Source organism: Ammospiza nelsoni, chromosome 11 (genome assembly GCF_027579445.1).
Source record: "Ammospiza nelsoni isolate bAmmNel1 chromosome 11, bAmmNel1.pri, whole genome shotgun sequence".
Classification (NCBI taxonomy): Eukaryota; Metazoa; Chordata; class Aves; order Passeriformes; family Passerellidae; genus Ammospiza; species Ammospiza nelsoni.
The window spans coordinates 5,812,861-5,828,497 of NC_080643.1; the positions used below are offsets into that span (position 1 = coordinate 5,812,861).

Here is a 15,637-nt window from a genome sequence, read left to right on the forward strand (position 1 = left end):
CACAGCATTTGTAATTTAGTTACAGTTCCTAGACTTGGACATTGGGGAGTTGATGGCAGGATGTTTTCACTGACATGCCCTTGGCTGAGGATTTCCCATCCCAGTGCAGCCACAGTGTGTTAACTCTGAAGGCTCTCGAGGAGACCCTGTTACCTGATCTGCTGAGGAGAGGGGTGATGGAAGAAACCATTTATTTGCAGAACTTAGTCTGTTTATATCCAGCTTCCTCACTAACTTGCATGGAAGGACTCTTAGGCCTGCCAGGTTAAAGGAGCTGCAATCAACCCTGCACTGGTCTGTTGTTATGGGTTTCCTACAAACCCCTAAGCTCAGCCCTTACTCTAGGGTTTGTCTTCATTACTGCTGCATCTACCTGCATGTGAGAAACTGCATCCTGGAGGGGTTTTGGGGCATTTGGACAGATGATGGAGGTGGATCCTTGTCCTCTGCCCTGGCTCCAAGCCTGATTCAGTCAGCATCCTCTTCTTCTGCCACAGAATGTTGGGCAGCTGTAGGGCTCAGTGGAGAGTGCTAACCAGACAACACTCTGCCCCATCCTTAGCTGACTGGGAATTAAGGAAGTTAACAGATTAAACACTTAAAAATAACTTTCATTTCTTTCGCTGTAAGTCTTTTAAGCCTCCAGCCATTTAGGAACAAAGGGGACAGTGACCCACAGCAGTCAGCTGTGTGTTAGCAACAGGCAGAGCTGTTCGAGATGCTTTGGCCCCATCATCTTGCTCTGAATAAGCACAGATAACAAGGAAACTCAGAATAGGGATTTTTAGAGCAAAAGAGTGTGAAATAGGATTAGCTGATTCACAAGAAGATGCAGTGACACTGCAGTGTATTTACTAGGGAAAGCAAAATCAATAGGACTACTCTGCTGCCAAACTGAGCAGAAAAGTCTCTTGAAGAAAATCAATCTTCTTTACAGACTCATTAATGTAAAGATCAATTCACATTAAACTGTAATTAAACAGAGAGCTAAGGGGAGAAGGGTAAGATCTGCTGTGCCCCAGGCCAAATAGATCATGTAAAATTTGAAAACTAAATACTGGAGAATTGGAAACTGGGAGTGGCAGGGAACATGCTAGGGCTGCTTGGAAAAGGGCTGATGAGCTCAGATGGTTGGGGCAGCATGATCCTCTTGGAAAGGAGGGTAGTCAGTGCTATTCCAGCTGGATGTCAGGTAAGACAGGTCAAAGACTTCAGCCAGTCTCTTCCATTTGGCTTGCATGGTTTCTTGTAGAGCTTTTCCTCTTAAGTGCTGGGAATTTCTTTATAATTCTGGTTAAATTAGCCACACTGTTAAGATTGTAATCCTTTTCTGTGATTTTCTTTGACTCTTATTAACCTTTGTACTGGATAAAAGTTGTCTGGTCTTGGAAGTCAATAATGTGGCAGAATCAGGATTGCACTATTGAGCTGTTGCCTCATTCCTCCACAATGAAGGCTTGGGAAAGCTGCTGTTATTGTAATGCTGTTTGCACTGCTTCACTTGTGGTGTCAGATGGGGTTTGCAGAGACTTTCTGAAAACCCATGTGGTCCATTAGGTTCTTTGAGCTGCTGTTTTGCTTTCATCCAAGACAAAGGTGTCTTGCTTTGTGAGCTGAAACAATGCAAGCAGCCTGTGCTCTGAGTGGGATCTCACAAACAGACCTTCTTTTCTGCAAAATTTCCTGGGAGCTGGGTTGGTGGGGTTGACATCTGTGAACATCTTTGCTTTTCAGGTTAAGGTGTTGCAGACTCTGTTGAGCATCAGGGCTGCAGCTGCAGCTCTGTCAGGGTGACCCTGTTAGAGGGAAGAGCTCAGAGCTGCTGCCATCTGTGCTGCTCCTAGAGCTCAGCTCAAGCCTGAGCTGGTCTCTACACGAGGTGTGAGCTCACTTTGTGTTCCTGGCTAGGTCAGAGTAAAAGGCTCTGTGTGGGCAGTGTTGAGAGCTGGGAAGTTTGGCTTGCAGGAGGAATGAGGTTTGAGCTCACAGACAGCACAGACACAGCCTTGGAGGCCATTTGTGGCCTGGGATCCTGCTGTGCTAATTGCTGTACAAACAGAACAACTGCCTTGACCCCCAAGGGGTTTAATCTGCAAGTCATCTTTGCTGGAGTTAAAAAGGGATGATCTAACAATTAGAAATAAGGAGAGTACTCTGTTAATTCCATCTGGGTCGAAGCAAGAGGCTTTGTGCTCGCAAGCACCAAATCCAGATGAGTCAGAGGCAGCGGGGTCTGCTCGGAGTCAGCAGCTCTGCCTGTGTGCAGGACGTGCCTTGGGCAGCTCACAAACCACACTGCCTTCCTCCCTTCCTCATTATTGGCCCAGGGAAAACTTTCTCTGGGAACTGAGGTGGTGTAGGTAGATAAGTGGGAGCAGATTCACCCCCAGCCCCTGCTTGCATCACCTCCATGGTGTAATGTCTGCAGGGGCCAGTTCTCCAGTGTTTGCTTAGGTAATTCCCCTTGGAGATGGAGAGAGCTGCTTTCTGAGAGTTTGGCTATACAGGGTATACTACTGAGCTTCTGGGTTTGGATGTGAAATACATTAATATGGAAAGGGAAAATGAAAAGAATGCTGATAGGCTGTTCAGTGTGCAGCAATGCACAGGCATAAGATACTCTGAAACTCACCTCTTAAGCTTGTTTTGCTCAGAGTTCATATTAAGGCTCTGGTGTGTAAAGTCTGCAAGTTTTTATAGCCAAAGACTGCAGGAGCCTTTCCCAGTGGATGAAACCCTCATTAATCATGTACTCCCAAGCACCAGAAGAGATGCTGTTTTGACTTTTCTTTTGGGCTGCTGGAACTGTTCTAATCATTTGCATGTTCTCTTTGAGCTTTTAGATATAGCATGAATGCATGGAAATAGCAAAGGGTCTGAGGCTATTCCAGGGAAATGAGTAATCATTTCTTCTGGAAAAGCAACAGCAGTAAAGCCCACAGTTATCAGACTCAACAAAAGAGCATCAGAAAGTAATCTGGGCACATACAGTGGAGTGTAAAAATTGGCCAGAGGATAAAGATAGTGAAAGTTGGTGGCAGCCCATGAAATACCAGTTACCCCTGGAGGCTGCTCTATTATGTATTTAATAACAAGCATTTTGTGCAGCCATGGCAGCTTCTTCTGTGAGCAGAGAATTGCTGTGAGCTAGGCCAGATCTGCTCTGGCATCTCTGTCCTGCTTTGCAGGCCATGCTGGGTTAATCTGTGTCTGGAGGGAAGAGAGGACACCAGTGGGACAGAGCACAAGGTTAGGGCTTGGAATACTGGAATAGGATCTTTTTGTGCATGACCACGTATTCATTGTGCCCTAAAGTATGTGTATACATCTCCAAGGGCAGGAGCATCTTTTATATACAATGCACAAAGTTTCCAAGTTTCCAAGTTCTGTCCCTCTGCAGATCAAGCCTAGATCAGTTGTTAGGGTCATCTGCAACCACGATATTTTGTTAAGGTCAGTATGAAAAATAGCTTCACATTTGAGCCTTAGAATAGCCCAAAATTGCTCCTATTAATATCTGTGGTGGATTGACTGTCTCATTTAATGGCATATGGCAAATAAAGCACACGTCTACAAAAGCAATTCCTTTGTTAGTCTTCACAGACCAAGCAGGTTTCAAATATAAATAACTTGCTGAGTTGAAAGTTGTTTTAGTTCATTGGAGTTTCCTGCCTAAAAACTGCTGGCAGTGGCAATTAAGTTTGCTCAGAGGTGAGTAGAAGTCAAGTTGAAGCTACAGTAAAAGCAAATTGAATTATTTTGGGGTAAAAGTCTCTCTCCATGTTCCTCTCTGAAAGCTTAGCCAATTCAGCTTTTTAACAAAATTGCACAATCTAAAGTGTGTTCCCACATCCCTACTGAGATTGAGCAGCTATTTATCCTGGTTGTAGACAGTGGTGCTTGTTCAGAGCATGAAATAAATCCCAGAGAGGAGTAAGAACAGGGCTGGGGTTAGAACTGTGGGATTTAAGTTGGGTGCCATAAAACACTGGCACTATTAGGAATAGTGTGGGGTGAAGAAAATGTTCACTTGAATGTGATACTCCTAAGAGATCACATTTGCTAAGAGATTAGCAAAAAAGTCTGCAGAAAGCTCATTTCTAACTGAATAAAAGCCAGCTATGGGCTGGATTTTCTCTTATTTTTAACCCATGTCAAATTCCCCAATTAATTGCAGAAGTGAACAATAGAGATCATGTCAATAGTGATTATCTTGCAACAGTAGCCCTGCTGGGGGTGTGCAGAGTGGAAAATGTGATTGCTGGTTAAGAGAGATGAGAGAGTGATCTGTCACACCTTCAGATGAAGTGATCACTTGAGAGGCCACGCTCCCTCAGGTTTGTGTGCATAACTCCTGCTTGTTAACAGGAATTCCACGTGAGTATTGATTGGGAATGAGTGGTTGGGTGAGTGCATGTTCTGCCTGTCAAACCATTTAATGTTCAATTGCACATCAGGGAAAATAGCAAAGGTAACTGGAAGATGAAACTGGAGTGCAGGGCTGAGTGAAAAGACAACTGTGTTAGTGGTCAGATCTGAGCAGATAAAATGAGTTGGGGAGAGGTAGAATTAAGAATTGTTGACAAAAGAAAGAATCTGTAAATTGCTCATGGATTTTAGACTTAAAAGTCATTTCCTGCCCAGTCCATGTACTGCAGATCACACACTCTGTGCTGACCAGGGTGGTGATTAGCATGAGCAATCAGGCCAAGGGATTGGATTTTCTGTAATCCCTCAGGTGCCCTGGAAAAGGAACACTTCTGGTGATTTTACCAAGATATTTTTGCCATCAAGGTTGTTTCCTTGAGAGAGCAGTCATCTTTTTCAAAATAGGAAGAACTGAAGATGTAAATGATATTACTATAGAAGCTTGAAGGACTTACTGGCTGAGTGGTGGTGATTGCTTGCACTTGATTTTATAAGATCTTTACCAGGGAAGCTTGAACAGCCTGTTTTACACCAGCCTGGCTTAGCACAGAGGCAGTTCTACTCTAAACCCCAAATTTCCTCTTCCCTGGATGTTTTGGCACCTTGTTTTGGGGTTTCCCAAAGCCACCCTTCCCCCTTGATGAGCTTCATTAGCAGCAGGGTCCTGTTCTTGTGAAGAGCAGCTCTTTTCTTTGCTAGCTTGACCACTGCTTTTCCACACTGGAGCTATTCTGCAGGCAGAGCAGTGTGAGCCCAGCAGAGCTCAGTGAAGGCTGCCCAGAGGCAATCCCTGTTCCTGTGACCTTGCTGACAAGACAGATAAGCCCTTTCAACAGAGCACAAGTGTGTGTCATGCTGGAGCAGCCAGAACAGCCAGCCTATCTACATCTCTCAAGTGTTAACAGGAGTTTGACTGGCCAGTCAAAAAGGAGTTCCTTCAAATGCTGCCTTTTTCAAGAGGCAGGTCTTTTAGCAGCCACTGCTGCAAGTTCCATGAGGCTGAGAGTTTGATGGTGTGGAAGATGAATTCAAGTATGTTGTCCTTTCTTTACCTCCCTTATCATCACTGTAGCTAAATCCACCTGTTTTCATGGTGTTCATGCCAAAGGTGGGAAAAACCCCTGTGTCACATTGTGGCTTACACACAGTGCAGGCTATCAAGTCTGCTTGCAGTTAAAATTTGGATGAAAACTGCAGCATCATGGGCAGAGCCATTGCATTTGCTTTGCACTTGAATTGCTTCTCCCCTTGTGTTATTTTCCCCTCCTCGCTCCCGTGGAGAGACAAAAGCAAAACAAAACCACCCACAAAACACATGTGCTCTCTGGGCTGTGGTGGATCTTATTTACTTTGATCATGTATTACACAAAGAGAAACTAAAATCAGTATCAGGATTTAAGGATGAAAGTGCCTCCATGCCCTGTGCTTTTGGAGCTTCTTGACTTTCAAATGGAAATGCCATCCCTGTTGATTAGAAGCACAAAACTTGCATGCAATGAAATGAAATGAAAGGAAGCTACTGTCTGTGCTCTGTGCTGGTTCTGTTGACATCTGGGCTGGATCTGATTTTGGGGTTTCTGTTTTTCCTTATCACAGACCTGGCTCATCTTTGAGGCAGTGATAAGGTGGGGGGCCTGGGCAGCAGCCCTGACATGGGCACTGGGCACTGTGGGGCTGTGAAGAGCAGGAATTAATCAGAGCAGCAAACTGTGGGGTGAAGCTAGCCTCTTTCTTGGCTTCAGAGAGTTGCTTATGCATTTAATTTGTGATAGAAAATTGAGTTTGGCTGGCATGTATCAGTGGCAGAAGAAAGCCTTGAGGGAGAAGCACAAGAGGAAAAGCCAGTGGCAGAGCAAAGAGTAGCAGATGAAAGATACGAGATGTAGAGCATGGAAACACTGACCTGTCATCTGCCAGCAACTGAATGACCCCTTTCAAATACTGATGCAGCCTCTTCCTTCAAAGAGGCTCTGCTGAGTGCCACGACCCCATTCAGCAGCTGGTGCAGAGCCCTGTGGTTTCCTGCATTCTTGTGTGAAAACTGCCATTTACCTTGTGTGACTCCCTTCCTTCTATTCCCACAGGACAATTCTCCTCTTAGCAGAGTTCAGCACTCAGAAGAGCCTCTCCTGTCCTTTGCAGCCTTCCTTAGTGCTTGCTCCAGATGGAGGTCAGGGAATGTGAGAAGTGACAGGAGCTGGAGGAGGGGGTGAAAGGCTCATACAGCTCTGAGTGCTTGCAAAACCAGCAGTGATGTTGTTCGGTGGCTTAGAGATTCCCTCCCTTGTGCCTTTGGCCAAACTGCATCACAGGTTGGGCAGCCCCTGCTGAAGATACCTGGCCCCAAGCCTTGCAGATGCATCTCCTCCATTGAGGGGTGAGCTCAGGGCTCTGCAGATCATCACTGAGATGCTTTGGGTTCAAGTTAACAGAAGTTCAGGGAGGGTCATTACAGAGAAGCTGTGCCAGACAATGAGAGATGCTTTGCACAGCCTGTTTAATGGATCTCAGCCCCTTGTGAATACATAATTTTAAAAGCTGCTGCAGAGCACTGTTCTGATGAAACATCCAGTGTAACCAGAAGAGAGCTGGTCCTCTTAGAGCCACCCAGTTGTGATGGGGGGACTGTGCCCATAACAGAGACTGTCTTGTCTTCAGGAATCTTTATTTCCTTTGATGTCACATCAGGTTGTGTAATCTGCTGAAGAGATAAGACAGCCTCTGTTGTAAAGATGACTAAATTCTAATCCTGCCTGTCCCACACATTTTGTTCTCTCAATGGAATGAAATGCTGAAGGCTTAGGAAGTTGTATGTTGCAAAAAATATCCAAAATCATATGGTGGCAAGTCAAAGTCCAGTGAAAGGAAATGCAGATCAAAGTGAGGGAGGGAGAGAACTTTGAAAAATGACATGGCTTACCTCAGTGGATCAGCACACAGTGTAAGGTCATATAAGGAGTCAGAAAGTTTACATAAACAGTGCTAGTTCAGAAATACTCAGAGGGAATGTGTATCTCAGTGGGCATGTGGTGGTTTTGGTTACAATAGGAGAAGGGCTTTCCTTCATGCAGTTCAGACTTAACCTATCAAAAATTGTTCATCAGATCCAGGCCTTTGCTTATGTCCAGCTGCTGGGAAAGATTTTAAAGAGAATTCTTGATCCCCTTCTCTTATCCATGTGGATAAGAAGGAGCTGTGGTTTCCTGGCAGCAGGATAACATCTGCCCATGATTGGTACCCCAGGCACGAGGATGCTCTGGGGCCACGGGGAGTGCAGCAGGGTCAGTGGTTGCAGTCCATCAGTGTGAGAGGCAGATGAGCTTGGTCCTGTGAGTGACCACAGAGCAGCCTTTAATAATAGACAGTGAAAACATAGCCCCTGGGTCACACTGGGCTCACATGAACAGCCCTGTTGGCTGCAGTGGAACTATTTGTGTGAATAAGAGTTTGCTTGTGGGAAGAGAGTTCATAGCACAGCCCTCTGCAGGTGGCAGCTGCTCCCAGGCCCAAAGGGGTGAATTAGCAAATCTCAGCTCCCAGACTGATTTCTGCCTCCAAACAGCCATGACCTGGAACAGAGACACAGTCACTTCACTGTGAAAGGTTCCACATTTTTACCATCCCCTCCATCTTCAAAAAAACCCCAAAACCCAGGTTGTTTTTAAACCCCCCTGTCTTGTCCCAGCTGTGTGTAGCTGGGGGTAATTTGCTTCATGCTTCTCCATCCTGAACCACCAAATAGGGTGAGAACATGACCTCATAAATAAAAGCCCCCTGGAATATATCTGATTTGAAGCTGATGTACAGCAGATGAATAAATCTTCTTCAGGTTTTCTGCTGTAGTTAGATATAGTTGGAACAGCTTCATCAGCTTGTTTCAGGCATTATTCCTTTATATGATTTTAAGTGAAAAACAGTGTAAAATGGTCATGGATTTTGTTTGCTTCATCTTAGACCTTTTTCTGAAGGAGCGCTAGGGAGAGAGAAGATCCTGACTTACAGTCTTAGGTAGAGTATATGAACTTTAGGAGAAAGTTTGGATATCTGTAAAAAATTACACAAGTAGCTTTTTTTTTCAGTGGTTTGGGGGTTTGGTGGGTTTTTTTGGGCTTTTTGGGGGTGGTGGTTTTTGTTTTTCTGGGTTGGTTTGTTTTGTGTGGCTGACCCTGAAATGCAGTGGCTGGCTGGCCTGCCACTGCTCTGCTCTTGTTGTGTGTGCAGGCAGCACCTGAACAAACAGAGCTGTATCTGTGACAGCCTGGGAACCCGCCAGGATTCCTCAGGGAAGGAGTGATTCAGAGCATCTGAGAAAAGTGGGGGCTGCTTCCATGCATCCCTGCTTCCTGTCCACACAGCAACCCATGCAGCCTTGCTCTGAAAGGACACTGGGGCACTTCCCATAAGCAAATGCAGTTTTTGTGTTGGATAAAAATACACATTCTTGTGACAGTACAAAATCTTGTGCCTCATGGATTATTCTGGAAAGGCTGATAAGAAAACACAAAGTGTCAGACAGCTAGTGGGGCTTTCCAGAGCACTTGGGAAGTGTGAGGGCTCATGCACATCAGGCTGTTCAGTTTTTCTGGGAAGGTCTCATGTGAAGAACTAGAGAATGGTGTGACACAGACTTCCAGCATGTCCTGCATGCTTATTTCATCTTCAGCTGCAGAGATGGCTTCGCTCTACTCCAAGGAAGGCATTTCACAAGTTACAGTAGAGAAGAAAAAGTTCTCTGATAGAAGTCTTTGGAAGTAAAATTTGTGAGTAAAATGTTAAAACCATGTAAGAAGTTCTACGCTGATAAATTGAGTCAAAACTGATGTGCAGGTCCCCATGACATTCTTCCCCTTCCTTCTTTCCATATGTTAATAAAAATCACTTAGGAGATCTTTGGTTATTGAATGTAAGAAGGTGACCAGGAAAAGCAGGAACATTTATGTTGCTGCTGTTGTAAAAACAAATTCATCTTCCAGACCATCAGTTACCCTTCTTGTCTTGTTAGGAAGGTTACTCAGGCATTGCAGTCTACTCTGAAACCATGATTTTATTTATTATTTTTTGTGTTTGTGTGGTGAATGACAGGCTAAAATCAAATAGAAAATCATGTGTGGTGAAAGCTTAGGAACCTTTGATCTTCTTCAGTGTTTCTAGAAGGATCAGTACTGGATCTCCATCTCTGAGGTGAGCAGGAGGAGGAGGGCAGGTTATGTGTTAGTCACAGTGTGTGTGATCCATCTCTGGGTACCCTGCCTTTGATCTCCCTCCCTTTGCACAGCCAGTCTGTGACACCAAACCTTGCCTGTCCTTCAGTACCAAACCCCATAACTCTTTCTGGCTCCAGCATTTTGTTTCTTCAGTGCTTTGTCAGGATGGAAATACTAACCAAACCCTGAACTTTTTAAAAAACTCTCTCTTTCTAGTCCTGTGATCTCCCTCGTACGCTAATTTTGAAAATGTGCTGGCATATTAATAGAACCCTGCCCGAGGTACAGAGCCCCTCTTTAGAAGCTCAGTTTTATTTTTGATGCCTATAACAGGTGCTGGTTTAATAGGTTTGCTGTATTACAGCTTTTCCTTTTTCTCTGGTGAGCTGGGCCAGATCTGTAAGCTGACACTACATGAAGGGCAGGCATGTGACTTCTCCCTGCCTTTGGCCTCGCTTCACACTGAACATTTACACTGCAGCCACAGCAGGCTTAATTCAAGCTTTGTGTAAACCAGGAGGTTTTGTGCTGATTGTATTTAAATCAGCCTAAGCAAAGCCCCTCATGCATTCCTGTCTGAGGGTCTTGCTTTGATTTTCTGCTGTCAGCTTTGGAGTGGGCAGCTGCTGGGGAGAGTGGATGTGGCTCAAACAACAAAGGAACAACTTTGTGCTGCTCTTTGCATCCATTTCACACGAGGAGTTTGAAGCTGAGGTATAAATTAAACTGAGTGGCGTTCTCCTTGCTTGCTGCAAAGAGGAAGGTGAATTCTTCCCCTATTAGGTCTGGTGGAAAATGTTTCACAGCCTGTTTATCAAATAAATATTCACAAAGACGCCTCAAATGAGGAAACACACCGGGATTAAAGTGTAACTTTACCTCTAAAATACAAGCTGAGATTCCTGGAAATGCTGCAAGCCTTTGACTTTGCGCCACCTGTTATTTTCCTGCTACCCCCTCCAGCTCCCTCCCGGCTCAGAGCAAACCCAAACAGGCTTTGGCTGTGCTGGAACGTTCTGCTTGTTTTTCTCAGCGCGGCGGAGCAGAGAGCGCGCATTGCGTTTGTTTCCTCACGGCCTTGCTTCAGCAAGGAGCTGCCTGGGGATGGTCCAAATCTCCTGTAGACACAAGGGGTCTGTGCAAAATACAAGTGCTGAAGGGCTGTGCTACTCTGGGGTGTTGAACTGAGGGGCTGGAGGGTGCATCCACCCAGCTCTCCTCTCCCTCTGCGACTGGAGCTGCTGCTGACCCCAGGGTGAAGAAGTTCCTGAACAAGTGCCATGAGCACAGAGAGTGTGGAAGGGATCTCTGCTGACTGCCAGTTACCTTAGCTTGGCACAGAGGTGTTCCAGGTCTGTGTTAGCTGCAGATGAGGTGTCTCTGGGAATGACGTTGGGGATGAACTTGGAAGTTCTGTTGTTTTAGCCAGATCCTCCCATATTCATAAACAAACCCAAATGGACTTGGATGGGCTCCTCAGTTCCTATGATTTCTTTTTCGCTTGAGCTGCTTTCACTCCAGGTTTTTAGTCCTCAGCAAAGGCTGCATCATCCTAGCTGGGTAGTCCTTTTCCATGCACTTTGGAAAGCCAGAGGTAGAGAGGGGTTAAGGAACTTGCCCAAGGCAGATGAGTCTGTGCCAGAGCTGGGAATAGAAACCAAGAGACTTGGCTCCCACTCCAGGCTCTAATTGCACAATCTCACATTGAAGCCCTGTCATTGTACACTCTTGAAGTAAAGTGAGGCAGGGAAGGCTGTTTCCAGGCTGTGATACCCAAGGAGTGGGGAGAGGAAAGGATACCTGGAGGTGTTTGTTGTGCAAGCACCAAGTATTTGTGCTTTAACGCCTGGTTTCGGCAATTGGTTCTAAAATCTGATCTGTCACATTTGAAGCCAACCCAGTGTGAAGTGGTTGGGAGAAATCCAGCCCTTTTCCAGTCAGTGATAAAGGGGAGAGGCAAATTCATAACATCACTGGTTTTTTGGCTTTTTGTTCTGCAAAACTCCCTTGGGATGAACAGGGGAACAAAGGTGGCAGAGTGAGAGGATCCAAGTAGTAACAGTAAGGGTTAAATCACATTTGGCCCCTTACCAAAAGAATGAAAAATAAATTGTAATCAAGCTAGTAAAAGGTTTGGGCTCTGTTGCCTTCATATCACATGCTGTGTATAGGAAAAGTCACAGGCTTTGTTTGAAGTGCAGTGCTTTGAGAGGGTGCAGTGCTTTGCAGCGAACTGTCTGACATTCCCCAGCTGGGACTGGCCCGGGATGGTGTTTGGAGCTGAGAGCTACATTTGGAGTCAGCCCATGTTTGAAGGAGAAGGGGGAGAGGGAGAGAAAGGAGCCAGTTTTTCTGCCTGTGTAAAATAAAGTATCCCTCTCATCTGCCAGCTGCAGCACATGAAAAGCGAGAGGCGAACAGACAGAAGTCACCTGGAAACTGTGAACACGGCTCAAACAAAATAGTTCTTTCCTGTCCTTTTCTTCCCTTCTTCAAGTCTGTCTTCTGGGATGGGTTGGGAGATCTGGCAGGCAGAGTGAATATATATTGAGCAACCAAAGCACAAAAATATTAATACTCCAAAAGAAAAAAAACAAAACCAAAAAAACATTGGCTTTTGAAGAGCATTTCACGTCCAAATTCACTCTGTGCTCTCAGTCCCTTGCAGACTTTGCTGCCCTGTGTAGGGATTGTCAGGTGATTTATAGATTCTCCATGTTCGTTTGTACAAGCCTTCATTTCCTGTTAATTTACAGCCAGATTCATCTCAGCCATCTCAGCTTAGATGAGATCAGAGCTGAACTCGCAGCCCCTGCTTCAGGAGAGCTCCAGAAAATGTGCTCGTGCTTTGCTTTCAGTTATGTCTGTGTTCAGGTACTTTCCTGAGTCAGGCTTGGATGCACATTTAATGGGTGCTCTTCTTTTGAGGAGGGAAAAAAGATTAAAAATTTCTGAACCTTGTGATTCTACTAATCAAGTTAATTGCAAAAAAAAAAATTAGTCCTAGAGGGAAAGAAATTTCCCTTGCCTGTGTTTTTAGTTAATGGAGGTCACAAAATTCTGGGTATAGTGATTTTTCCTGTATTTTAGTCTCACTGTGGTATAAATTCAGTGCACCACTGTCCTACTGTGTGCATGGATGTGAAAATCCAGACTTTATTCCCAGCTGTAAATGAATATTGGTCTTTTGGATAGCAGCCATGTCATTACCCTTGAAACAGTTGTGGTTGTGGAGACCTGTGTGCAGGTAACCCATGGAATAACCAGTTTGGAGACATAAATTATGACTTTCCTTTGATTTTTCTTGACACCTTGTTGCATTGTATTAGCAGCTATAGTGCTGTAAAATTTGTCCTTAGTGTTTTCTGAGCCTGCACTGAATTAATTATCATTTAAACTCTTCAGTCAAAGTGTTGTTTCTGTGCCTGTTTCCCCAGCATTAAGCAAGGGCCATGTGCTGGCTGTTTAAAGGGTGAGTCTCCCAAAAGCAAATTGTTCTGAGGTTGCAGATTTTTCACTCTTCCTGTTGTGGACACCAGCAAAGGTTGTGGTGAAACAATCTGGTTTTAATAACAGGGAGGGTAAGGGAGCAGATCACGGTGTGGGGAGCAGGTCCCTTGCCATTTTCTGTCAAAGAGAGGAGCTTTTCTTCCAAAGGGGTTTGTCTGAACCCCTGGGAGAGCCCAAAGAGAGGGTGAAGCTGGAGAAGATGGGCTCCTGAACAGCTGGAAATGCCTGAAAAGCTGTCTCGGTTTTTGTTTCAAAGGGCTGATGCCTTGTCAGGGGAGCTGGACTTGCATTCAGGAGTGCTTTCACTGGCTGCTCTCCCCTCCTCTGCTCACCCAGTGGGTGTCTGGATGGATTGAGGCACAGGACTTGTCTGAACTCTCTTTACTGTCTCTTATTATTCAGCAAGTTCCCAAGTATCTGGTGAGCATCTCTGTTTGGAGTGCCTCACTCCCAGCCTTGCCAGTAATATCAGTGACTGCTCTAAATTCACATCAGGCATGTGCTCTGCCTCTTGTGACTAATGCACAATGTATTTTTTTAATTGATTACTGTTCTCTACTGACTCAGGCCAGAAAGGAGTCAGAGGAAAGGACTCAGTGAGAGGGTGATTTTTACTTAGGCCTTGTTGAGTACAGATGATGTCTAAAGGTATTTAACTGTTTGCTGCCTGTGGAAGCAAACTGAGGGCAGTTGGTAGGAATTTCTCTAAAGAGAAACTTTGGATTGAATCCCTCAGGCTGTCCTGGTCAGGCAGCAAACACAGGATCAGTGCAGGTCTGATCCTACAGCTGGTGCTTGGGCACTGCAGAGTTGTCCTAATCCTACAGCAGGACAAAAGTAGCAAAAGATAAGGAAATGCCAGCAAGAACGTTTGCAAGACTTCTTATTTCTGTATGTTATAAATCACTGTAACACAGTGCAAAGTGGGGAATTTTCAGAAGAATCTTTAGGAATGTAGAGTGTTATGTAACTTTGGTTGAGTTTGTAGTCACTTATTTGTTTCCTTCTCTGAAAGCCACATTCTCTGGATAAAGCCTTGGCATGCTGAGCCACTGATCTGCACTCCTGCCTTTGGGATTTAGAAACAGCCCTGTAGCACTTGCATGTAACAAACCCAGTTTGGAAGTACGGGCTTGTGGGAGAGCCCAGATTAATGGAAGAAAAACTGATGAGTGGAGTCAATAGCTCTGTAGAAGGAAAAAAGTGGAAGCCTGCAGATACCTGTGAGCTGGCTGTAGCCAGAGGAGCAGAGAGGGGAATAGGGAATCTCTCCCCAATGGTTAAAAAGTTAAAGCTGTTAAAAAGGCACCATAACTCTGAGTGTACAAACTCAGGGCCTGCTGCAGACTCTGATATTAATTCTGTTTTTCTAAGAGAGCTAAACAGTCCCTTTTTTCTGCTCCTGACTGTTGCAGGCATCACAACAGGATCCGCAGCATCGAGGGCAGAGAGCTGCAGCCCTACGTTACCCTGGAAACGCTGGACCTGAGCTTCAATGACATCACGGAAATCCGAAACGGCTGCTTCCCACAGGGACTGCTCATCAAGGAGCTGTGAGTGCTGCTGGCTGGGAACTGCTTTTGTGGACTTAGCACAGCACAGAAAAGGGCCTCAAACCTTCAGAAAAAGAAGCCATGAGCATGAGAAGTATGGGATTGTTTGTCAGGATTTTAAGCGCAAGGGAGAGTAAAAGGCAGCACGTTGTCACTGTTGTCACGATATTTTTTGAGTGGTGTTTGGTTTGTGATGTAGTTAGAAAGAATGCAGATTATTATTCATTGTGTTGCAGAGAAAAGGTATCCTTCAGGTATCCTACATCCTTCATGTGTAGGTATCTCAATAAAGAATGCAGATTGTTATTAATTGTGTTGCAAAGAAAAGATCTCTATCTTTCAGGTATCCTGCACTCTTCATGTGTAGGTGTCTCTATAAAGAATACAGATTATTATTTTTATTATTACTATTATTATTGTGTTGCAGTGAAAAGATATCTTTCAGGTATCCTACATCCTTCATGTGTAGGTGTCTTTACAACTGCAAACCTCTGTGTATCTAGAAGAGTGGAGAGAGAACAACTATTTAATCATTAAAGTGGCTTTCTGAATATTGAGAACAGACATGTCTCTGATTATCTGAAGAAAATGGGGTCAAGCAGAGTAACACACTCCCACAGGATGTTTGCCTATTCAGAGAAATATGAAATAATTTGTATTTTAGGTACTTTTGAAGAGGTGCAGGCAAGTAGTCTGCCTGCATTAAAGTTTACTCCCAAGTTGGTGTTCCTGGTTGCAGGAGGGTACAAAAGAGTGGTGTTGTGACTGATGTCCTGCAGAAACAGCCCTTTGTGGCTCAGACTAGGATCCAAATAAAAAAGACCTCTGGGACAGATACTGAGGGGAAAATGGGGAATGAATAGCATCATCCTGCACTGGAATAGTCTCCAGTTCCTGGCTTCCACTCCTGATTGCCTTGTTCAAGTAGGAGGGTGTCAGGGA

The 15,637-nt window shown here is 44.9% G+C and overlaps 1 protein-coding gene across 2 annotated transcripts in view; it reads left to right on the plus strand.

Annotated features, from left to right (window-relative positions):
• The window catches only part of LRIG1 (leucine rich repeats and immunoglobulin like domains 1), a 92,932-nt gene that overhangs the window by 42,290 nt on the left and 35,005 nt on the right, over window positions 1-15,637 (plus strand). For both annotated transcript variants that reach the window (XM_059480029.1, XM_059480030.1), the window contains exon 4: window positions 14,558-14,695. In XM_059480029.1, coding sequence (XP_059336012.1) covers window positions 14,558-14,695 — 138 coding nt within the window. The remainder of the gene's footprint in view (window positions 1-14,557; window positions 14,696-15,637) is intronic.